The 25,942-nt window shown below is 45.3% G+C and overlaps 1 protein-coding gene across 1 annotated transcript in view; it reads left to right on the plus strand.

The window, feature by feature from the left end:
- APOBEC2 (apolipoprotein B mRNA editing enzyme catalytic subunit 2) overlaps window positions 1–19,670 on the plus strand; it is a 145,727-nt gene extending 126,057 nt beyond the window's left edge. Inside the window, exon 2 of the mRNA XM_073670624.1 lies at window positions 18,879–19,670. Coding sequence (XP_073526725.1) covers window positions 18,879–19,443 — 565 coding nt within the window. The 3' untranslated portion in view covers window positions 19,444–19,670. The remainder of the gene's footprint in view (window positions 1–18,878) is intronic.
- The last annotated feature ends 6,272 nt before the right edge of the window (window positions 19,671–25,942 follow it).

The raw sequence follows: 25,942 nt of genomic DNA on the forward strand, positions 1-25,942 counted from the left end.
CGACGCTCTCCTGTACTTTCCGATACTGCTGCTGCCGTTCTGTATCCCAGTCTGCCTCTGGCGAGGTGTCCTCAGGTGTCAGGACTCCCATATCCAGGTCAATAGGCAGCTTACCAGGTCTTGCTCTCATTAGGTAAGCCGGGGTACAGTTGGTGGAACCTACAGGGATGTGGTTATACAGGTCCACCAGATCGGGCAGTTTCTCAGGCCACAGACTGCGTTCTTCCAGGGGCAATGCTTTTAGCAGATCTATCACCACCTGGTTCATCTTCTCGCAGAGTCCATTGGTTTGAGGGTGATAGGGCGTTGTTCTTATCTTCTTGCAGTCATACAGGTTGCAGAACTCCTGGAAGACCTCTGCTTCGAAGGCTGGTCCCTGGTCTGTCAACACTTTGTCCGGGTACCCGTGCGGACGGCAGAAGTGCTGCTGGAAGGCTCTAGCTGCTGTTTGAGATGTTAAGTCCTTGACTGGGACCACCACCAGGAACCAGGAGTAATGATCTACGATTGTGAGGGTGTAGACATACCCAGATCTGCTTGGAGCCAGTTTCACATGGTCCAGGGCCACCAGTTCCAGTGGTGATGATGGGCTGCAGGGGAGTCTTCTGGCTGGCACGGTCTTTTCTTCTCAGGTGGCACGTGCCACAGTCTCTGCACCACCTCTCGATGGCTCCTCTTATGCCTACCCAGTAGAACCGTTCACGCAACAAGAACTCCAGCTTCTTCCATCCGAAATGCCCTGCTCCGTTGTGATATGCCTCCAGAACCATAGCCGCGTCTCGTCTTGGGACCACTACCTGCCAGGTCAACTCATGTGTTTGAGAGTTAACCATTCTCCGGCACAGCTTCTCCCTGTAGAGGAACAGCTTACTTTTCTCCTTCCACAGTTGCTTGGTGTCCTCCGGAGCATCTGGGTCAAGACGGGCATCGGCCTAGGTCAGCATTTCCTTCACCAAACGGACTGCGGGATTACTGTCTTGCGTTTCCGCCCAGTTGTAGTGGGGCAAGGGATTGAACGTCACGGAGCGCCTGTCCTTCACACGGTGGGAATACAGGGTAATCCCATGACGGTGGAACGCAGGGAGCTCGACTTCTTCCAGATCTTCTGGATCTTCCCCTACGTCCGGTAAGTTCGGCATTCTAGACAGGGCATCCGCGTTGGCATTTGAGCTTCCCGCCCGGTATTTGATGGTGAATTCAAAGTTGGACAGGCGGGCCATCCATCTCTGCTCCAGAGCACCGAGCCTTGCAGTGTCCAGGTGTGTCAACGGGTTGTTATCCGTGTACACGGTGAACTTGGAAGAGGCAAGGTAATGCTTGAAACGTTCGGTCACTGCCCACACCACTGCCAGGAACTCTAGCTTGAATGAGCTATAATTCTCAGGGTTTCTCTCCGTGGGCAGTAGCTTTCGGCTGGCATAAGCGATTAGCCGTTCTTTCCCCTGCTGGACCTGGGACAGTACGGCTCCTAGCCCGATGTTGCTTGCGTCTGTGTGGAGGATAAAGGGCTGGCTGTAATCAGGGTATGCTAGGATTTCATCCCCCGTGATGGCCATCTTCAGCTGGCAGAAGGACTCCTCTTCCAGCTTTTCCCACCTGAAGGGCGGCTTCTGGTTTTTGGCTTTCCGAGATTGACCTATCAGGAGGTCCTGCATAGGGGCTGCCATTTTGGTGAAACCGGGAATGAATCTTCGGTAGTAGCCTACCAACCCGAGGAACTGCCGCACTTCCTTAATGCTTGAGGGTCTTGGCCAGTCCTTAATCACGGTGATCTTATCAGGGTCGGGAGCCACTCCGTCAGCACTCACCACGTGTCCCAGGTACTGCACCTTTGGTTTCAGGAGGTGACACTTGGAGGGTTTCACCTTTAGGCCGTAGTTTGCCAGAGCTTCAAACACTTCTGCCAGGTGTTTCAGGTGGTCCTCGTAGGTCTTGGAATAGACGATGACATCGTCCAGGTATAACAGAACCGTCTCGAAGTTCCAGTGTCCCAGACAGCATTCCATCAACCGTTGGAAGGTTCCTGGTGCGTTGCAGAGCCCGAACGGCATACAGTTAAATTCGCTGAGACCCATCGTGGTGGTGAATGCGGTCTTCTCCCGGTCCGCTTCTGCTACAGGAACCTGCCAGTACCCGCTAGTGAGATCCAAAGTAGAGAAGAAGTTAGCAGATTTGAATGCAGCTAAGGACTCTTCTATCCTTGGTAATGGGTACGCATCTTTGTGTGTGATACGGTTGACCTTCCTGTAGTCTACACACATTCTCATGGTGTTGTCTTTCTTTTTCACTAAGACTAGTGGAGCTGCCCAGGGGCTACAGCTGTCCCTGATTACCCCAGCCTCCTTCATGTCTCTTAGCATCCCCTTGGCGTGTTGGTAGTGTGCAGGGGGTACGGGTCGGTATCTCTCCTTTATGGGAGGATGGTCTCCCGTGGGGATGTGATGTTCTACCCCCTTTACTCGCCCGAAGTCTAGCAGGTGTTTACTAAACACTCTCTCGTACTCTTGAACCACCCGATAGACTCCCTGTTTTTGGTGTGAGGGGGTGGAGTCAGTACCCAAATGCAGTTGCTGACAACAGTCCTCCATTGGTTTCTTAGAGCCGTTACCTTCCTCTGGTTGAGATGGAGGCAAGGGTTCTACGGCCTGTACGGAGTTCTGGTTGATGGTGAACAATTTGGCTAGCGTGGCATACCGGGGCAGGTATACTTCTCTCTCCCCGATATTTATGATGCGAACGGGCACCCTCCCATGGCGTACATCGACCACCCCCCGTGCTGTCAAAATTGTGGGCCTACTGTCCTAGTAGACTGGTTCTACCATTGCTTGGTAGTCTCTACCTCTTAGACCAATAGCTGCCCGGCACCAAATCATCATCTCACTTTTTGGGGGCATGGCAATAGGGAAAGGGTCACACATTCTCACACTACCTATCTCACCACCAGATAGTTCCACTTGTTGCCGCTTCATCAGCGCCCGGATCTCCTTTTGGAGGACACGCTGCTGGCTGGAACTGGCATTCTTGGCAACCTGCTGTAAAATGAGAATCACCTCTGCAAGACAATTTTCAATCACATTAGTTCCCAAGGTTATTCTAGGGTGACGGTCTATGTCCACTATAATCAGTCCTTGTGCCGCTAGTTCGACTTTACCGATCTTAATGGTCACCTCCATGAATCCCACCTGCGGCACGGGCTGACCATGGCTGGCGATGATACTCAGGTCGTCATCTGGGTAGCGGGTTATGTCCGAGTCATTCCAGTACTGCTTAAAGAGCACGTACGGGATAGTGGTCACCTGTGACCCAGTGTCTAGTAGGGCACTCATAGGAATGCCATCCAGTATCACAGGCAAGATTGGACGTCCCCCTACGTATTTATCACACCAGTTTGATGGGCCTGATGATCTTATGCCTGGGGGTTGGCCCTCTACCCCAGGTTGTGCCCGTTTAAATAACAGTACCTTGCCATATGTCCGGGTTGATTGCAGCGGCGGCAGATGGGTCGTCCGTCCTCGTTGTATCTGTCGCTGGGTCTTCCTCTGGCCGGTGGGGTCCTCCTCAGCCGGTGCCATGGGACGTCCTCCGGTCCGGATGCCAGCTGGATCTTTCCTGGAGAAGAGACCTGTAAAGACGGCACAGTTCTGGTTAGCGCGGCAACGCTCTTAGTCAGCTCTTGGACCTGATGGTGCAGGTCTGTAGCCGTGTTATTGTTCAAAGCCTGCGCATCAGCTCCCACAGGCCCTGCAGACAAGGGTGCCGCGTCCTGGTGATAAGTGATAGCAGGGCGCCTGTGGGTCACAGCGCCACCTGGTGCCGGTGCTCGGAGCACCCGGATGGCTCTGTCCTTGAACTGTGCAAAGTCCAGGTCAGGGTCCTGTAAGGCCATTGCCCGCAACTGGGTTCGGTGGGCATTGCACAGTAGACCTTCAATAAATTGTTCGGTCAACAGCTTGTCTTCATTTCCCACGCTGTGAGGGTCTGCCTGCTTAATGGCTCTCAGGGCCTCTTGTAGGTTTAGAGCATGGTCTCTTATACTCTCATGTGCCCGCTGTTTGCACCCATAAAATCGGAGCTTTATTTTGGCTGAGGTGCGGGTGTCAAATGTGTCTTTCAGCCGGGCTAGTATTTCTCTGACAGTTCTCTTCCTCCTAGGTGGCCAGGACTTTACCTCCCTTTGGGCTGCCCCGATTAACTGGGCCACCAGGATGCTTACTTTTTGCTCCTCCATGAGGGGGTATACCTGGAAGAGGCTATCCAGTCTTTCCCTAAAGTCACTTAGGGTATGTGACTCCCCTGAGTACTGGGGTAGCCAGGTTGCCCCCGGGATATAGGGCATGGTGAAAGGCATGACCGCAGCAGCGGTTGCGCTGGCGGCCGGTGTGGCGGTGAAGCTCCCCTCGGTGTCCGACATCCTCCTTCCCCCCTAGTGGACCGTGGCCTACCTTGCGATGCTCTTCTTCCGTAGGCCGCGGCTCCACAGTCGATCGTCGGGGTCGAGGACCTGGCGTCGCGCTCCGATGACGTCAGCGTCGCTCTTCCTCCCTTCCAGGACCTTGCGCAGCGTCGATGCGTGGGGCGGAGCTTCGGGTCTCGCGCGCTTTCGGCGTCCACGCCCCTCTTCTTCCTGCTCGGCGTCCTGAAGATGGCGTCCGATGGCGGGAAGCAGCTGCGGATGGCGGGAAGACGGCGGGAAACGGTCCAAGATGGCGTCTGATGGCGGGAATCGGCTCCGGACGGCGGGAAACTTCACCACAGGTAAGTTACAAAAGTCTTTTTCAGGCACGCAGTACCCGGTGGTTGCGGGCACGAAATCCTGCCGACTACGCCAAAGTTGACTCGCCCCCTGGGCCTGTGCTGGGGAACCCGGAACCGGACTTGTTGTAGGATGCTGGGGGTTGTAGTCTCCATGTGGCGGCGACCCGGTCCGTGGCTCAGGGTGGTCAAACCAGTGGCAGTCTATTGGTATTGTAATTGTCCGACTACGCCACCCGTGGATTGCGGTCAGTGGGGACCGCCGCTGCGCTGCAGACCGCTGAGGCTGATGTTGTTTGCGCAGCCGAGTATGGGATAACTCCCCACGGGAGAAGTATTGCCTCAGGGCAGCTAATGTGAGAGATGATGGGAGTGATGGTGTGAGCGTCCCAGTGCTAATGGTGCTGGTGTGGCAAGGAATCACAGAGACGTGTGGTGCAGTTCAGGGTCTTTACTGATGTTATAAGGCAGACGCTCCCGGGAGTTCTGGCTAGTATAAGGGGCCTGGTCAGTCTGTGAGCAAGCAGGATCTCCCCTGGCCAGGTGGAGTTGTAGGCCTCCCTGTTTATCTGCACTCTTCCTGGCTACCTTGCTGTCAGCGGTTACAAGTAGCCCACGTCCCTGAGTATACCGTGTGGTGCTCACCCGTATGGCTGGTGACTTGGGGCCTTCTGTTAGCCTCCGCTCCTGGATGGCGGCGCTGGTCCCTTCTTTGTGACTGAGCCTCCGGGCTTCTATGGCCAGAGGACCTGGAATCCCCTGCCGGCTGGTTTCTGCTGCTGGGTGTATATCACTCCCCACAGCCTCAGACTCCGGTGTTCGGTTTTAGTGTCCTCAGCCAGGGCGAGCTATATCTCTGCTCACAGCCCCTGGTCTTCTGCTTCTGCTCCTACAGAGCTCCTGTTCTCACTTTCCCTGTGTCTGCTGTCCTCCAGACCAGACTGCGTCTCTGTCTGGGACTTCACTCTCTAATCCCGCCCCAGACCCAGTTTATAACGGCAGATTCCTCCCCTCCCAGGTCTGGGTGGGCCGTGTTGCATGCTTAGGGCTCCTGACCAGAGAAACCTCCCACTTGCTCTCAGACATAATATTTCTATTACTGTGGCAACCAGACCCCTGGAGTGCCACATATATATATATATATATATATATATATATATATATAAATATATATATTCAGTACAGACCAAAAGTTTGGACACACCTTCTCATTTAAAGATTTTTCTGTATTTTCTTGACTATGAAAATTGTACATTCACACTGAAGGCATCAAAACTATGAATTAACACATGTGTAATTATATACTTAACCATAAAGTGTGAAACAATTGAAAATATGTCTTATATTCTAGCTTATTCAAAGTAGCCACCTTTTGCTTTGATAACTGCTTTGCACACTCTTGGCATTCTCTTGATGAGCTTCAAGAGGTAGTCAATGGAAATGGTCTTCCAACAATCCCAGAGATGCTTAGCACTTGTTAGCCCTTTTGCCTTTACTCTGCGGTCCAGCTCACCCCAAACCACCTCAATTGGGTTCAGGTCTGGTGACTGTGGAGGCCAGATCATCAGGCGTAGCACCCCATTACTCTCCTTCTTGGTCAAATAGCCCTTACACAGCCTGGAGGTGTGTTTGGGGTCATTGTCCTGGTGAAAAATAAATGATGGTCCAACTAAACCAAGCCGGATGGAATAGCATACCGCTGCAAGATGCTGTGGTAGCCATGCTGGTTCAGTATGATTTCAATTTTTAATAAATCCCCAACAGCGTCACCAGCAAAGCACCCCCACACCATCACACCTCCTCCTCCATGCTTCACGGTGGGAACCAGACATGTAGAGTCCATCCGTTCACTTTTTCTGCGTCGCAGAAAGACACAGTGATTGGAACCAAAGATCTCAAATTTGGACTCATCAGACCAAAGCACAGATTTCCACTGGTCTAATGTCCATTCCTTTTGTTTTTTAGCCCAAACAAGTCTCTTCTGCTTGTTGCCTGTCCTTAGCAGTGGTTTCCTAGCAGCTATTTTACCATGAAGGCCTGCTGCACAAAATCTCCTCTTAACAGTTGTTGAAGAGATGTGTCTGCTGCTAGAACTCTGTGTGGCATTGACCTGGTCTCTAATCTGAGCTGCTGTTAACCTGCGATTTCTGAGGCTGGTGACTCGGATAAACTTTTCCTCAGATGCAGAGGTGACTCTTGGTTTTCCTTTCCTGGGGCGGTCCTCATGTGAGCCAGTTTCTCTGTAGCGCTTGATGGTTTTTCCAACTGCACTTGGGAACACTTTCAATGTTTTCCCAATTTTTCAGACTGATTGACCTTCATTTCTTGAAGTAATGATGGCCACTCGTTTTTCTTTACTTAGCTGCGTTTTTCTTGCCATAATACAAATTCTAACAGTCTATTCAGTAGGACTATCAGCTGTGTATCCACCTGACTTCTGCACAACACAACTGATGGTCCCAACCCCATTTATAAGACAATAAATCCCACTTATTAAACCTGACAGGGCACACCTGTGAAGGGAAAACCATTTCCGGTGACTACCTCTTGAAGCTCATCAAGAGAATGCCAAGAGTGTGCAAAGCAGTCATCAAAGCAAAAGGTGGCTACTTTGAAGAACCTAGAATATAAGATATATTTTCAGTTGTTTCACACTTTTTTGTTAAGTATATAATTCCACATGTGTTAATTCATAGTTTTGATGCCTTCAGTGTGAATGTACAATTTTCATAGTCATGAAAATACAGAAAAATCTTTAAATGAGAAGGTGTGTCCAAACTTTTGATCTGTACTGTATAAATATATATATATATATATATATATATATATATAATATATATATATATATATATATATACTGTATATAAATATATATATATAAATAAATAAAACACCTCGTATTTATTCAATTACCAGGCCCCGTACCGGGTCACTCACTCTAGGCTACGTGCCGAAACTCAATTTACTAGGCTCCGGGCCGAGTCCCTCACTCCAGGCTCCGTGTCGGTACCAGGCCAAGTCAAATCACTCTAGGCCATGCCGAGTCCATCACTCCAGGCTAAGTACCCCTACTTTCTCCACCAGAACAGAAATCGTATCACAGGCGACAAACGTGAACTATACCACAGACAATATCCTTTTATTTCTCCAGATACCGCTCAAAAACCCACTTGCTCCCTTTAAATACCAATCAATCTCCCCTCAACACGACACATAACAGGCAGCACGCAACTTAGCATGTGACTGTTCTTCCACAATTAAAATGACCAGCAGTGGAGAGACCCTTCTGCTGTCTTACAGATACCTCGAAAACCGGACACAGTCAGGCAATCTGCACAGGATACCCCGAGGAACACAGGAAGAGACTACAGATTATAAAAATCAGCAGACTTACCGTGTTTTGTTATGGAGGTGATCAGTCTCCTGGCTCGGAGTATTCAGTGCGTCCTGCCGTTCCAATCGCCGGTCCTAAAGGTATAGGGCTCTCCCTCTGCTGGCCCCACTTTGGGCACCAAAAATGTTAGGGTGAACACTTTGGTATGTTCACTAGTTGCCTGATCATGGCCTAATGGATATGATCAAGTGCATGCAAGAAAGAATAACATGAGACACACACACAGTCGGATGTAAGCTCTCCTTGATCAGCTATGGCACAGCTCCAAGTGTCTTTATTCAACCCGAACATAAACTTATATAAACACTGTATGTGGGCTCGGTTAGCCCAGAATGTGAGTAACCAGCTGTATTGATTGGTTAGTCCAGGGGGCGTGGTCCATGAGGTTATCAGGGGGCTTGATCCATGAGGTTATCAAGGGGCGTGATCCATGAGGTCATCAGGGGGGCGTAGTCCATGAGGTCATCAGGGGGCGTAGTCCATGCGGTCATCAGGGGGGTGTAGTCCATGAGGTCATAGATCATAGAATCATAGAATGGTAGAGTTGGAAGGGACCTCCTGGGTCATCTGGTCCAACCCCCTGCTCAAAGCAGGATTCACTAGATCATCTCAGACAGATGTCTGTCCAGCCTCTGTTTGAAGACGTCCATTGAAGGGGAACTCACCACCTCTCATGGCAGCCTGTTCCACTCATTAATCACCCTAACTGTCAAAAAGTTTTTTCTAATATCTAATCTGTGTCTCCTCCCATTTAGTTTCATCCCATTGCTTCTAGTCTTTCCTTGTGCAAATGAGAATAAAGATGATCCTTCTACAATGTGACAGCCCTTGACATATTTGTAGACAGCTATTAATTCTCCTCTCAGTCTTCTTTTTTGCAAGCTAAACATTCCCAAATCCTGCAAGCGTTCCTCATAGGACATGGTTTGCAGACCAGTCACCATTCTGGTCGCTCTTCTCTGAACTTGCTCCAGTTTGTCAATGTCTTTTTTAAAATGTGGTGCCCAAAACTGTACACAGTATTCCAGATGAGGTCTGACCAAAGAGGAGTAAAGACCGATAATGACTTCACGTGATCTAGACTGTATGCTTCTGTTAATACATCCCAGAATTGTATTTGCCTTTTTTGCTGCTGCATCACACTGTTGACTCATGTTCAGTCTATGATCTATTAGTATACCTAAGTCTTTTTCACATGTACTGTTGCTTAGCTCTATTCCTCCCATTCTGTATATGCTTTTTTCATTTTTATTGCCCAGATGTAGAACTTTGCATTTTTCCCTGTTAAAAACCATTCTGTTGGTTGCTGCCCACTGCTCCAGTTTATTTAGGTCTTTTTGAATCCTCTCTCTCTCTTCTCTAGTATTAGCTATCCCTCCTAGCTTTGTGTCATCAGCAAATTTAATCAGTTTACCCTCCATTCCTTCATCTAAATCATTGATAAAGATGTTGAACAATACAGGTCCCAGGACGGAGCCCTGTGGTACCCCACTTGAGACATTCATCCAGCTGGATGTGAAGCCATTTACAACCACCCTTTGAGTCCGATCACTAAGCCAGTTATGAATCCACCTAACAGTTGCCTGGTCCATTGCATACTTGGTCATTTTTTCAATAAGGATGGTGTGAGATACTTTGTCAAATGCTTTGCTGAAGTCAAGATATACTATATCTACAGCATTTCCCTGATCCACCCAGTCAATGATTCTGTCATAGAAGGAAATTAAGTTAGTCTGACATGACTTGTTAGTTACAAACCCATGCTGACTCTGGTTAATCACTTCATTCTTATCCATGTACTTACATACATTTTGTTTAATAATTTGTTCAAAGATCTTTCCTGGTATAGAAGTCAGACTCACCGGCCTATAGTTCCCTGGGTCCACCTTCTTCCCCTTTTTGAAGATAGGAACAACATTTGCTCTTCTCCAGTCTTCTGGGACTTCTCCTGTTCTCCAAGAATTTTCAAAGATTATGGAGAGTGGTTCTAAAATTTCTTCTACGATCTCCTTCAGTACTCTGGGGTGTAATTCATCTGGACCTGGAGACTTGAACTCATTTATGTTAGCTAAATATTCCCTCACAATCTTTCTGTTTACAGATAACTTGGATTCCTCTATTCCTTTAAAAGGACAGTGAAGATCAGTTGATGTTACATTTTCTTTCTGAGAGAAAACAGATGCAAAATAGGAATTAAAAAGTTCGGCCTTCTCAACATCCTCTCTTACCATTTCTCCATTTTCATCCTGTAAAAATCCTATAGCATCTTTGACTTTTCTTTTACTTTTGCCATACCCCCAAAATCCTTTTTTATTGCTTTTGACATCTCTTGCAAGCCTTAATTCATTGTCAGCTTTAGCTAACCTGATACGTGCCCTGCAGGTCATCAGGGTGGCGTAGTCCATGCGGTCATCAGGGGAGCATAGTCCATGAGGTCATCAGGGGGGCGTAGTTCATGCGATGTGTTGCTTTGTGGTTGGTTAGTCCTTCTATAGAATGCAGCTTCCTTCCAGAACAGAGCATGGTGTGATGAAACAGGAAATGGCAGCCATCTTTTGATCTATACAACCTTATGTAAGGTGAAATAATACACTTTGTGGGTCTTTCCTCTCAATCTCCTATGTCTGGAGGTTAATTAAGTATTTGAGCCTATAGCTCTCCTCAACACTATTATACAATATGAAGCACTATATGGGGCCATTATACAGCGTGGAGCACTATATGGGACCATTATACAGTATGGAGCATCATGTGGGGCTCATTAGACTGTATGACTGTATGAAGCAGTATGTGAGGCCATTATACTGTACTAGCTTTTACCCGCGGCTTCACTCGCATGGAATTTGGTCTGCCACATTAAGTTTCGTGACAGATCATTTTAATAGTAAAAAAAAATAATCTTAATAGTAAAAAAAAATAATCTTATTTAGTTACTCGTACATCCAAAATTTCAGATGTCTAACTTCAAAACTGACGGATTCCATACAATCTTTGAACCCCTATAATATGAAGAGGGAAACTCTTGAGGGTGGAATTATCAAAATTCCTTTCTTAGTGCTCATTTAAGCTATAATAGAACCTATCTGCAAATTTCAAGATGCTAAGTTCAGTGGTTTCGGCTGTGCGTTGACCGCTAGGTGTGTCAGTCAATCAGGTTTACAGTTTTATATAATCTTCGCCTGTATGGTGTGTTTATAAAAAGTAGCCCTATATCCTTCCCCAGGCTTGAAATTATCCATATCAAATTTCATCACAAACGGATTACTAAACACTGATTAATAAACAGGACGGACTGAAGTTACTTGCGTTTAATATTGTTCGTGTTAGTAAAGAATTAGTATGTAATTGGAATAATGGACATCTGCAGGTAATTTATCTATGTGTTTTTACTGCAATATACTCCTGTAAACTATGTTATTTGATTTCTTTCGTTCAGCGAAAATATGTAGATTTTGCGATTTAGAAACACGTGAGCAAGCTACGTATAGCTGACCGTGGGAAAAACAGGGCGTGCCTAAATGTATCCCCGCTACCTTCAAAGTTTGCCCTTGCGATTTATTGATGGTCATTGAAAATGCAACTTTAAGTGGGAACTGCAAACGTTTGAAATTAAAGGGTAAGTTATTGGGTATTATTGGGATGCGTGGTATAAGAATATTTTCACCCTTAGCTTCTTCAGTTAAAATTGTGGCCTTTACAATGTGCCTGCCTAGTTCAGTGACTCGCCATTACATAATCTCGGGGCGTCCAAGTTGCGCATTAACAAAACGAGTATACCGACCTTTAATTCGAGCTTATGAGATGGGACCCCGGATAGCTCCAAAGAGTTAAGAAACTCCACGGGGTAGCTCGTACAGTCTTCAGACATGACATGACTGTGTCGATGGAGCTGTAGGTTGTTGCATCGCTGGTTATTTGGTCCAAGATAATTTTATTGATTTTCGCAACTGTTTCATTTCTTGGTGCTAGTATAGTTCTTTCACATAGCCAATTTTCATCGTGCATGTTTTGTTGCAAATTTGGAAAAACTTGAGCAATAAGTGCGTCTTCCGAATCCACAACATGACAAAATTGGTTAGTGAATAGAACCATACCTTCTTCCTCAGTTTCGATTCGACCTTCACCGATCTCGAGCAGTTTCTCAGCGTACGCGCCCGACTCTAGATCACTGAATAACTGGACACGCATGTTGGTGGTGAGGTGCAGCTTTTCAACTTTGGTCCATAAATATGAGGATTTCAGACATGCGTTAATTTCGTCTGCTGCAGTGCCTCGCTCGATGACAGGCAAAGTTTGCCTAAACTCCCCAGCCAATAAAACAACCACACCACCCATTATTGTTTGTTTACTGTGTAAGTCTTGTAGACAACGACCAAGAGCTTCGATGGCGCGTTTGTGTGACATTGTGCACTCGTCCCACACGATTAGTTTGCACTGTTGCAACAGGAGGCCACGGGCGCTGCTCTTGCTGACATTACACGATGGGGTTTCTTCGTTCACCAGATTAAGAGGTAATTTAAAGACTGAATGTGACGTCCGTCCACTGCTTAGCAATGTTGCAGCAATTCCAGAGGAAGCCACAGCTAATGCAACGTTATGACCGCTACAAATTTTTGCTAAAAGTAAATTAATCAAGAAAGTTTTTCCTGTACCACCCGGGGCATCAAGGAAAAAAAGTCCGCCTTCACCATTCTCAACTCGTCCTACTATTTTGTGATAAATCTCTCTTTGATCAGGTAGCAAACGTGGCTCAGTTTCGCAAACGTGAGCGTCTAACTGGTTGGTATCATAGCTTAGCTCTTTTATCAACTCGTTCGACAGCTCTCCTCTACGCCGCGGTGAGGGTAGACCAAAATCGGACAATTTCTTTCCAGAAATTATTAATATTTTGTCCTCGATAAGCCCCAACGCCTCATTGAAACAGAGATCATCGTTAACGTGATCCATTCTTTCAAATCTGTGCATGATATCCTCTGATAACGCAGTTTTATACTTGTGCCAGAGTTGTAGAGGATTGGATAAACTGCAAGTGCATATCAATATGGCAAACAGCTCTCTTATTTGCGCCGGGGAGCGACATAGCACGGCCTCTTCTAAGGTGGTATCCCAGTGGTTATCATCTTCCAACAACCCCATCTTCTCACACACCTGCCGAAAAGTTGCAAGTTCTTGACCTTCAAATGTTTTTAAATCCGAGAAGTTGGTTGGACCCCTTATTACATTCAGCAGCATACGCAAGCAATAACATTCAAAATTGCTAACGTGCATTGTGTAAATGCGACCTAGAGCGTCTCCTGCCTTCACACCCGGCCAGCCATCGACAGGTGCTCCTTGTAAACGACGTTTCCATTGCTTCCGTACCACATTCCAAGTATAGTAGCGAGGCACGTCAATGTAAAGTAATGTTTTTGCAAACGTATCACTTTGGCACAACAGGAAAAATGCAGTTAGTGTAGTTTTAGGTGGTGCTTCTAATCTCTCTCTAAGATTATTTTCCGTAAAGTAAACCCTCTCGCCATTGGGTAAATGAATCGCGAGATGAGTGACGGTTGGGTGTCTCTCGTGCAGAGGCAGACCTAAGATCCGCCACGCTGCTTCGTTACTACTAACATATCGGCCGGTTCCAAAGGTCTGCACCTCATCTCTTGGGTCAATGTTAACATTCCCTTGCTGGCGGATGTTAAAAATAGCCTGGTCGCTACCCTTATTAATATATTTACAAATATATTTTATCGCCTGTACCGTATTACAGAACTCTACATTTAAATGAGAATTAAAAATTTTTGATAAGAGTGGATAATATGGGACCACCCAGCTATTGTCCACCAATATTTTCTGTGTTCCTCTACGGGTTTTTATAATCGTCGTGCGTCCACCATTCTCTGGTGCTCTGCGCCTTTACAAAGGATAACCTTTGTCATTGGTTTGAGTATCTTTTAAAAGCTTCCTCGGATATTTTTTGGTACATTTTCCTTCCTTCATGCATGGCGATGAAGAATTGAATGTATCACATAGCCCGTGAATCATATTCTTTGTCACTGTATCATAGAGCTTTTGATCGGTTTCTGGGTTTGGTATCTCAGCACATATGATTTCGTCAATTTGGTTCGGATGCAATTTTTCCTTTAACCACAGCAGTAAGTGCACATGAGGCAAACCTCGCTTTTGCCACTCGATCGAATACATGAAGCATTGCATATCACCAAATATGTTACCTTTTGTAAGTAGAGCTACCAACTTCTGTACTTTTATTCTAAATACTCGGGCTGTTAAGTCATGTCTGTCCGTTGAATTTTGACCAGCCATAAGCTCTTTGGTGATTTCTGGCCAAGCGGGGTTGCAAGTCATTGTAATAAATAAATCAGGCCTCCCATAATTACGTATGTATGTGAACGCATCTTGTGTGTATTCGTGTAGGTATCTCGGGCTATTTACAAATGATGACGGGAGAATCACCATCTGACCTAAGTTATTTGGATCCAAATCCGCATCATTTCTTATTGCATCTTGCAAGTGAATATAATTTTCTGCGCGCAGTTTTTTTTGATTTAAAGAAATGAACCTTAAGCGCTCACTTTCCATCTTTACATACATGTCAACCAGAAACTGATGAAGTAGGAGCCTACACTTAAGCATCAAATTAAAATCGCTGCGACGGACCATCAAGTGAAAGGCATAAAAATCTTTGCAGGACACCTTTTTGCTTGGCATTGCTTGTTTGGTAATTGGATTTATCTGAGGAATATCAATGCTGTACCCCTCTTGTCCTTTCCAAAAAATTATTGGGTACTCGAGAGCGTCATAGAATCTATGTGTATCGGGAACCCTAGTGAGCATGCCATCGCGCGGCTGCACAACGATGTCCCGAGACATAGTTTGTTCGCTACTAACTATTACAGCAGCTATATCCTTTGTAGTAGGGGCATTGAATCGTCTCTCATGCTGACCACGTGGTACACGGTCTGGATGAATCACTACTTTGAAATGATCGTCATTGATCATTCTGTCTCTAGCCGTTTTAAATTCATGCACCAAAATGTTGTGGTCGTGAAGTACTCGTAATTTTTTAACTATGTTTCTATCTACGCTTTGCACGCACTCAGTATGCCTGTTGATTTGTTCTTCTTCGTCACCTATGAAATAAACTTGTAAAAATTGTGGTTGCGAAATGGACGTAGGAATTAAAGAACCGATACGGTGGTATACTTGTCCTTGTATTGTAAAGGTCGGGCAAAACCCTGGCATTGAGACAATTTGATCTGCTCCAAAAGACGTCATATGAAAGCACATGTTGTATTTTCTTATATTATTTAGAAAAAGGCGAGATTCATCAGTTTCATTAGAGAAAAGCTCTTTTAAAGGTTGAACTGGCTCGTCTATATAAGGAAGAGCTACTTTCCCGCCCAAACAACACATACCTGCTGCTTCCTCTTTCCACTTAAGAGCTCCGCAATATTTGCAATCTATGGTCATTGCTTCTATTTTTATAAGCTTGTGAGTTTCATAATCAAGAGTCTCGTCATACTCAAATGCAGCTTTATTAAACAATATCCATGTATTTCTTGTAAATGTTTGACGTCGCTGTGCTGCCCTTTCAGCAACAGTGCGTCTGCGAGATTCGGCCATTTCATAAGTTTCAGTGGCTCTTTGGGACGCCATGTAAGTCGCTTGCTGCTGACGTCGAGCGTGGGACTGTTCTGGAGTTTCAGCAGCCCGTTGAGACGCCAGATACTCCGCATTCTGTTCACGTCGGGCTTGGGACTGTTCTTGAGTTTCAGCAGCCCATTGAGACGCCAGATACTCCGCATTCCGTTCACGTCGGGCTTGGGACTGTTCTGGAGTCTCTGCAGCTCTATGTGCCGCACAACGCACCGCCTGCTCAAGCCTTCGTTGCTCGGCTTGTTGAGACGTCTCATCACGTCTAATTATTTTCATAGCTCGGGCTTTATTAGAGCTTTGCGAAATGTTAGACTTACGCATTTTTATAAGAACTAATTACAAAATAGGTACTTAGTAAAGTTCAAACAAAATACTAAAACAATCTAATTAGTTATATTACGATCGCTGTACAGACGATGTCAGTTGTATATGACTGGTCTGTGAGGAGCAGCTGTGGCGCGGTTACCCATAGCAACCATTCCCAGTGCTCTGTGGGAGCTGAGAGCAGCCTGTGGTGCTGTTGGTGACATGCTGCGCTGCACACACACAGGACTGTGCTGCACACAGGAGGGGAGGACGCCATTTGTGTAGCGCTGCTGCCGGTGCTGTCAGGCTGCAGTGTGTGCATCCTCCATGGAGCCGCGCTCAGGTTACTGCCCCTCCCCGTGTGTGAGTCACTTCCCCTCCGCCCAGGTGAGGCGCTCAGAACTTTCCCGGCTGCAGCAGCTGGCGCAGGTGAGCGCATGTTTTATTATGCGGTGTTGTGTGGAGGGACAATGGCGGCGGGGACCCCCTGTGTGAGGACAATGACGGCCCGGTGCCCCCGGGCAACCTGCAGGAGGAAGCCTCACACTCCCCCCGGGCTGTGGGCGCGGGCAGGCCGTGCTGGGACGTGTAGTTCCCTAGTAACCTGTTCCTGACATATGAGAAAATGTCAGAAATTATCCTTCTCCCTTCAGCTGTTTCCAGAGTGTAATGTATCAGGGTGAGCTCATGATTGACAGCTGCCAAAGTTTCTAGGAAATGTCAGTCCCTGGGGGTCGAGTGTGAACCCCCTGTGCCACACTTGTACCTGGCCACGGTATATGATCACCCCTGTATTCTGACTGTGGACAGGCGGCAACTGTGACCTCACTATACAATGATCCACTATGGGCAAATTATTGTATTATCAATCTCTTCTGACTGCTGTAAATCAGCCATTTAAATATCACCTGTGTATTTGTGTATATAAGAGTTTGATAAATATACTAAAAAGTTTGATAAATATACTAAAATGTGCATTGTAAAATAGTATCTCATTTAATTAAATTTATGGTTCATAATTTTGGTCATAGTGGCTTCCACATAAAAGGTAGATATATGCTGTCGCGGACTTTTATTTAGAAATATTCAAGACAAACAATTCTACGGTACATCATCTTTGTGTAACTCCAACGGTTTAGGCAGCGTACGCCAAGATAGCTCTCAGAGGCCAGATTTTTTTCCGACTTAATTGACATGTATCGTTATATTACAACCCAAATTACATAAAATCATTACAAATTGTAGCCTATATGTTATTCCGATGTATAATCTATATTACTGTAAAGTTTCATGCAAATCCGTCCAGTAGTTTTTTCGTGAAAGAGTAACAAACATACATACTCACAAACTTTCGCATTTATAATATTAGTAGGATGGAGCACTATGTGGGGCCATTATACAGTATGTAGCATCATGTGGGGCCATTATACAATATGGAGCACTATGTGGCACCATTATAGAGTATGGAGCACTATGTGGGCCCATTATACAGTGTATTATACAGTATGGAGCACTATGTGGGGCCCATTATACAATATGGAGCACTATATGGGGCCATTATACAGTATGGATCATCATATGGGGCCATTATACAGCATGGAGCATCATGTGGGGCTCAATAGACTGTATGAAGCGGTATGTGAGGCCATTATACAGTATAGAGCACTATGTGAGGCCATTATACAGTATGGAGGACTATGTGGGGGCCCACTATACTGTATGGAGGACTATGTGGGGCCCATTACACTGTATAGAGCACTATGTGGGGCCCATTATACTGTATGGAGCACTATGTGGGGCCTATTACACTATATGGAGCACTATGTGAGGTCGATTACACTGTATGGAGGACTATGTGGGGCCCATTACACTGTATGGAGGACTAAGTGGAGCCCATCATACTGTATGGAGGACTAGGTCGGGCTATTATACAGTATGGAGCTCTTTGTGAGGGCTATTATACAATATGGAGCACTATGTGGGGCAATTATACAGTATGGAGGACTATATGGGGCCATTATACAGTATGGAGCACTACGTGGAGCCATTATACTGTATGGAGCACTACGTGTGGCCACTATACTGTATTGAGCATTATGTGGTGCCCATTACACTGTATGGAGGACTATGTGGGGCCCATTACACTGTATGGAGGACTATGTGGGGCCCATTACACTGTATGGAGGACTTTTTGTGCCCATTATACTGTATGGAGGGCTGTGCGGAGATTACAGATGGAGAATCATACTGTGATGGGGTCTCCATTCTTTGTTGGGGGGGTTGCGGTAGAGGGGTACAGTGCATGTGGAAAAATTCACTGTGGGGGTATCATACTGTGTTTGGGGGAACTTTCGTTTGCATCATACTTCATCTGTTTTGCTCAAGGTTTTTCATCCTTTGTTATTACATATTTAAATTAGGCCATTGGGACACATGCTTTTAACTGCTCTTACATAGCATATTATACCACTATAATTCCAAAAGTTAATTGTTTTATTTGAAAAGGAAAAATGTCCTCAATTATAAACATTTTTTTAACAAATATCAAGGTTGGCCTGCGACTTTGTCCATGCTTTTAATTTTGGCCCTCTGTGTATTTGAGTTTGACATCCTTGGCTTAAAGGGTAATTCTCCTCATGATAAAGGGTTACAATTGCAAAGAGACATTAGATGATAGATATATATAATATTCTTATTTACAGTAAATTCTAGTAAATTTAGATAATTTAAATCTCATTAACATTGTTTTCTATTTTTTTATTCCTAGGAGTCGGATTCCTGCTTCTTCCTTTATGTTCCAATTCAAGAATGTGGAGTATAGCTCTGGGAGAAATAAGACTCTGTTATGCTATACTGTAGAACGAGGAGAAGGCCAGGTCTTTCGTGGGTACCTGGAAGATGAGCATGCCTCAGCCCATGCAGAGGAGGCTTTTTTCTCCAATGTCCTACCACAGTTTCTCAGTTCTGGTGCTGTCAGTGTTATCTGTTATGTGTCATCTAGCCCATGCGTTAATTGCGCAGCGTCCATTGCTCGGTGTCTGCGACGGAATAAGACAATGAAAATACGTTTGGTAGTTGCCCGTCTTTTCCAGTGGGAGGAATCTGAAATCCGTGGTGCTCTAAGGGGCATTAGCTCTGCTGGATGCCAACTCCGAATGATGAAGAGTGCTGATTATTTGCATGTATGGCAAAATTTTGTAGAGCCAGATGTGGTCCTGAATGAAGAAGGGGAAAATGAGCAAAAGAGTGAACAAGGAGCCTTTATTCCGTGGGAAGATTTAGAAGAAAACTCTAGATACTATGAGGAGAAGTTGGCAGGAATTTTGAGATAGACCAAAATCATATGGCTAAATAGCAAATATTTGGCAGGGTAGTAATACATTTTTTTAGAGAGATTGCTTTAATCAGTGGACAGATTTAATCTTTGACTATATTGAAAAAAGTGTTTTTAATTCAACAAATCACTAAATATGTATTTGGGAACTAATGTTACTTGTTACTTGGATTTAATGATACTTCACGTTTTAAGCCATGAATAATGTCAGGAGGTGAATATGAGGCGTTCATGGTTGTACCCTGCCATTAAATATTTTTAAATGATTTTCTTTCTCAAAAATGATTGTGACTGTGTATACACCTTACAAGCCATTTCTCGTCACTCTTTCATTTTTGGTATTTACAATTTCTTGGATATCCTATTTTTATTTTGCAACATGTACAGGAGTATCTTTTAACTTTTTGAAGTCCTTTAAAAAAGACGATAGGGGAAAAACTTCAGAAGAAAGGATAAACTCAAAGCATTCTTTAAAAAAAAAATGGTACTAATGCCAAAATTGCAAAAACTCAAAATACTGTGTATTTAGACTTTTCAGTATTTTATTTTCAACTTTCAAGAGAATCTTTCAGCTCTCTTTTTACATATCTATGTTAGGCCTCCTTTACATGTCCTGATGATTCCTGTTCAGGTGATTCCTGGTGAGATCCGTGGACCATGTCAGTGTGCCATCCGTATGTACGTATGTGACATCCGTGTGGCATACGTGTGACATCCGTGTATCTGTGTGTCCGTATGTCAGTGTGATACATCTGTGTACCATCTGTGTGTCCCTGAGACACGGACCGGCGCCTGGGAAAAGCATTACATTTCGTGCTGATCCCAGGTAGCAGCTACTGAAGGCAGCTCTCATCATTGTCCCCTGCTCGCGCTAAGATCAGTTAGTAATGGAGGCGTCTTATAGATGCCTCTCCATTACGAACCCCTGGGCTTCATGTCGGCTGCCAATACAAGGCTTATATCAACCCCAACCCTATTACCCCACTTTCCACCGCACCAGGGCAAGTGGGAAGAGCTGAGGCTAAGTATCAGATTTGGCGCATCTTATTGATGCGCAATTTCTTTTTCTGCTGAGGGCTAATGCTAATAGCATCAGAGAGGGCCAAAATCCATGGCCCCTTCTCTGGCTGTTAATATAAGCTCATAGTTGTCTGTTTAGCCTTTGCTGGGTAGAATTTATAGGGGGACCCTACGCCAATTTTTTTCTGGGGTCCTCTTGTAATCTACCTGTAATCTAGCCAGTAAATGCGAATCAAACAGCTGTGAGCTGTTATTAATAGCCATGGATCATTTTTGGCTAATGGCCCTTTCCCTGGCTAGTAATATCAGCCCCCATCGGGTGGCTTTCCCTCTGTTGGTTAAGAATAACCCATCATTGTCTCTTTCTAGCGCTGTTCTCAGATGACAATGATGAGAGTTGCCTTAAGCAGCCGGCACTGGGGAACAGCGCGAACTGTACCGCTTATCTCCAGGTGCCGGTACGTGTCACGCTGATGACATACGAATGTCATCCGTGTGTTATCAGTGTGCACAGGGCTGCCAACAGGGCATTACTGGCGTATGGGGCCCCCCCTCTGCTCACCGGGCCCTAGCGATCTGAACTTGCATCCTCAGATGCAGGTTTACTTTAAATCGTCGTTTAAATTGTCGGTGGAGCAGCGGAAGGGTAAGGAGAACTTTTTTTTTTATTTTGTAAAGAGGAGGAGACACATGGGGACAGAATCCTGAGGAGACACATGAGGCGGAACGCTGAGGAGACACTTGGGGTGGAACGCTGAGGAGACACATGGGGCGGAACGCTGAGGAGACACATGGGGAGGAACGCAAGGGAAACACATGGGGCGGAACACAAGGGAGACACATGGGGCGGAACGCAAGGGAGACACATGGGGCAGAATGCAAGGGAGACACATGGGGCGGAACGCAGGGGAGACACATGGGGCGGAACGCAGGGGAGACACATGGGGTGGAACGCTGGGGAGACACATGGGGCAGAACGCAAAGGAGACACATGGGGCAGAAAGCTGGGGCGCACACGGGGACAGAATTCTGGGGAGACACACGGGGCAGAATGCTGGGGAGACACACGGGGCAGAATGCTCGGGAGACACAGGGGGCAGAATGCTGGGGAGACACACAGGGACAGAATGCTGGGGAGACACATGGGGGTCAGGATGGTGATGAGCATGAGACACATGAGGGCAGGATGTATTTTATTTTTGAGGATACTGTTTTCAGTGAGTAGGGGTCCTGTTACTGTGCAGGGCGGCACTATGTCACTTTTTTTTATTCACCTGGTGTAGTGTAAAAGTTGGGGAAAAATTGGGGAATGTGCTCTGCAAACTGCTCTAGATAACTGTTATTTTCTGCAGAGACAAGTCCTGGCTGGGAGAAGTGATGGTGGTCTGTGCAGGATGAAGGAGAAAAGCGAATATGAAGGACTTCAACTAGAGATATCAGTGTTGAGTCGGTGTGTTATCTGTACACTATGTACTACACTACACACAGGGCTCCTGTGTATAATGTCATTGGTGATCTCTGTATTACCTGAACACTGACAATATATACAGAGCTCCTGTGTATAATGTCACTGGTGATCACTTTATTACCTGCACACTGGCACTATATACAGAGCTCCTGTGTATAATGTCACTGGTGATCCCTGTATTACCTGTACACTAACACTATATACAGAGCTCCTGTGTATAATGTCACTGGGATCACTGTATTACCTGTACACTGACACTATATACAGAGCTCCTGTGTATAGTGTCACTGGTGATCCCATCCCTGTATTACCTGAACACTTACACCATACACTGTATACTATGTACAGAGCTCCTGTGTATAATGGCACTTATGGTAATATTAGTATTGTATTTTTTTTATTAATGATCAGTATTGTAGTATTCAATCACTATGTGATGGTAATATGTAGTCCGGTCATGGTGTGACGGTATTTGTTCCTTGTATGTGGTATTATTAAGTCACTATGTGGTGGTAATATGTGGTCTGGTCATGGTGTGGCGGTATTTGTTCCTTGTATGTGGTATTATTCAGTCGCTATGTGGTGGTAATATGTGGTCCGGTCATGGTGTGGTGGTATTTGTTCCTTGTATGTGGTATTATTCAGTCACTATGTGGTGGTAATATGTGGTCTGGTCATGGTGTAACGGTATTTGTTCCTTGTATGTGGTATTATCCAGTCACTATGTGGTGGTAATATGTGGCATTATTGGTCATCTTTTAAAAATGTATGTGATACATTCCCATAAAGAAAAATATATCAAAAAGAGTATTGGATATTATAAGAAATGTTTAATAGGTTAGAGTAGGGCCCAGCCAGAAGAGTCTCCTTGTCGTAGTATCGGTTTAAAACATCTTTTGGCCGAAACAAAAGCTGCTGGCTATGTATGTGATATGGTGTTCAATGGGATCTGTTAATGTGTGATTGGTGAGGACGTGGTGCAGAAGTGGAGTTTTTCCAAGAGTTGGCGGTGGGACTGTAGAAGGTTTGAGGGATGGAGGCGGAGCCTGGGTGGAGTCTCAAGGGGGCCTCAAAATGTTACCAGTATGGGGCCCCCGAAATTCCTAATGGCAGCCCTGCGTGTGCAGCAAGCATTTTGTGCATGTCATAAAATTCAGGGACACACCCCTTTGACGAGGGAAATAGTAACATCCAGTTGTCAATCTATTCAGAAATGATTACAGAAATAGAGAAGCCTTACAGCACAGCATTGTAAAAATCATGACCCGAATTGTTATAGTTTTTAGGAAATACTAGTAGTTACTGAAATAGACATGTTAGGAAAGATTAAAGGTCCTCTTTAAAGTAATATTTGGCCACACTACTTTTTAAAAAAATAAAATAAAGCACAAAAAATGCCATTAAAAACTTGAGAAAAAACACTAAGCTACTTTTAATTAGCAGTATATTGGTTGTATCATTATTAGAAGAGAAAATATTTCCATTATTTTTGTGTGGGTTCACCTCCTAGTTTTAGCTTACATAACTTAACAACTATGCATACCTTTAACATGAAAAAAAATGTTTTACTTATGTATGTGTTTTACTAATGTAAGTAATTACCTTTTGTTAACAAAATTGCACTAAATTGCAGTCTTTAAACCTTCATTCATTTTCTGACCCCTGATATTAGGTTTTCAGCTTGATCCAAGTTTCAGATTTTCTCTTGTGGAAATGTCTCTCCTTGTAAGGCCAGGGTCACATGACTGTAGATTCTCTCATTTGAAAGAATCGGGTCGATTATGCTAATGACACTACAATCAAACTCTGATCAGAGTGTCAGTATAGTGTGATCCGATCCTCTCGGATGAGGAGAAGATGGAGAAAAAAATGTCTCCATTTTCTCCATTGTGTGAGCCTGTGGAAATCGGACTGCACTCAGATGTCAGCTGAGTGCAGTCTGATGATTTCTACACACCAATAGACTTGAATGGGTGACTGTCTTCTGATTTTAGAGTGAATTTGCAGCATGCTGTGATTTTTTTGAAAGACTGATTCTGTCATCAGCACTGCCCTGTTGAATAACATTGGTGTGAGTGCTATCCAATAAAAAACTGGATAGCACTTGTCCGATGTATATGCTTGTGTGACTCTGGCCTAATATAGGCTGGATATGAGATAGATGTGTACAGTGGGTTACTGTCTCCACTTGCTTTCATGTATTAGTACAGATCCAATACGGTACTTTCCTCGCCATGTGCTTTCCTCATTGTCTTTAGCATGTTTTCTGTGACCGAGATACAGTATATACTCAATCCTCATGTAGCAACAAAAGAAAAGATGGCTTTATAAAAAGAGGTGCGTACTAATATATTGCAAAATAACCTTTATTGATTATAAATTCAAACCCAGCCAAAGAAACACAAAGAAATACTATAACGTGCATGCAAACACATAATAAACAGAAACAAACCAGTCAGTATAATTTGTGACGAGTTCTACTCCCATATCTGCACAGATAGGCTAGCAGTATCCGCAGTCATCTATTCTCCTCCCTCCTGCTGCCACTGAGTCCTCAGACGTCCATTTTTTATTTTTTCCCATATGCACATGTATCGTAGCTGTTTGCTATCCGTTTCTTTCATTAATTTGAATGGAGAATTTGTATTGTGATTTCACATCAAAACAAACATGTCTCGGTTTTTTGTGTTTGCAAACACTCAACCTGCAAAAACTACAAACGTGAGCAGATACATAAACCATGTACATGTGCATGTTCTACCCATGAAAACTAGGGATAGAGCAATAGAACACCACTTTGAGTAATGGATGTCTCACTGAAGCTTAACACTGAGATAAGGGATGGGGTTGGAGGAAGAGCCAACAGGATCTCTGATAGTGTTGTAACATTCCTGCAGAGCCTTCTGCTATATAAATAACTAACAGACACTGTCATACCTCCCAACTTTTGAAGAACAGAAAGAGAGCCAGATGTCGCGGTGCAGCGCGCCACGGCTAGTTTTGACCATGCCCCTGGCCACATCCCATTCCATGCCCATTTACCATTTTTCTCCCCTGTCAGGAGGAGTTGTCAGAGGGGCGCTGGCAGTGAGGGACATTCAGCAGACGCCCAAGACTGCAGAGCGCAGACCCAAATGAGGGACAGTCTGCGGTATCCGGGATGGTTGGGACTAGAGATGAGCGGATGAATTTACTTGTTTCCGGTCCAGCGTCCGGGTTCAGTGCTACCTGGCGGCTGGATGAAAGGCGGCAAATCTTCTAGCGTCCCCGGCGTGGCTTTAGATCAACCCAGGGCAGCGCAACGTCATCTTTGCGTCCTGCTCATCTCTAGTTGTGGATTATTTTTTCTTCCTTCATTCACAGTCGTAGCAGCCAGAACTTTCTCATCTTTATTAGTGTTGAGCATGCATCTCACTACTCAGGATGTTCGGCGAGCACCGAGCATTTTCAGGTTACTCGGGCGGGAGCTCGGGTCTCCGCCCTGCACGTTTGGCGCTCTTTACAGAGCCAATGAACTTGCAGGGATTGCCAGCCAGTCAAAGTAATGCCGCAGCCATGTTGGTTGTGGGCATTACAGTGATTGGCTGGCCGCACAGCGTCACCTCGAGTATTTAAAACCGGGCGCCGCCATCTTGGACACAGTTGCTCCGGATCAGACGGTGTAGGGAGAGTGCTGCGGAGTTAGGGAGAGATTTATACTGCAAAATAGTTAGTGTAGGGTCTCTAAAGCCTGCAAAATCAAACCAACAGTCCTTCTCAGGACTAATATCCATCCCAGATATCAGGCAGGTAGGCAGGCTGTATAGGAGACGCAGTGGTTATACCAACAAACACTGCATTACAGTCCTGTGTGCTGCTTCTCAAATTGCTAGACTTAGCCCCAGGTCTCAGGGGCCAGGAAAAATCCTTTTTTTTTCATCTAAATCCTTTTTTTTTTTTTCTTCCTCAGTCTGACTGTACAAATACCCGTCTTATTAACCTTTTGGTATTAACCCCCCCCCCCCCCAAA

The sequence above is a fragment of the Phyllobates terribilis genome, unplaced genomic scaffold (genome assembly GCF_046119375.1).
Source record: "Phyllobates terribilis strain yellow unplaced genomic scaffold, ASM4611937v1 Scaffold_2__4_contigs__length_985480577, whole genome shotgun sequence".
In the NCBI taxonomy this organism is placed as follows: domain Eukaryota; kingdom Metazoa; phylum Chordata; class Amphibia; order Anura; family Dendrobatidae; genus Phyllobates; species Phyllobates terribilis.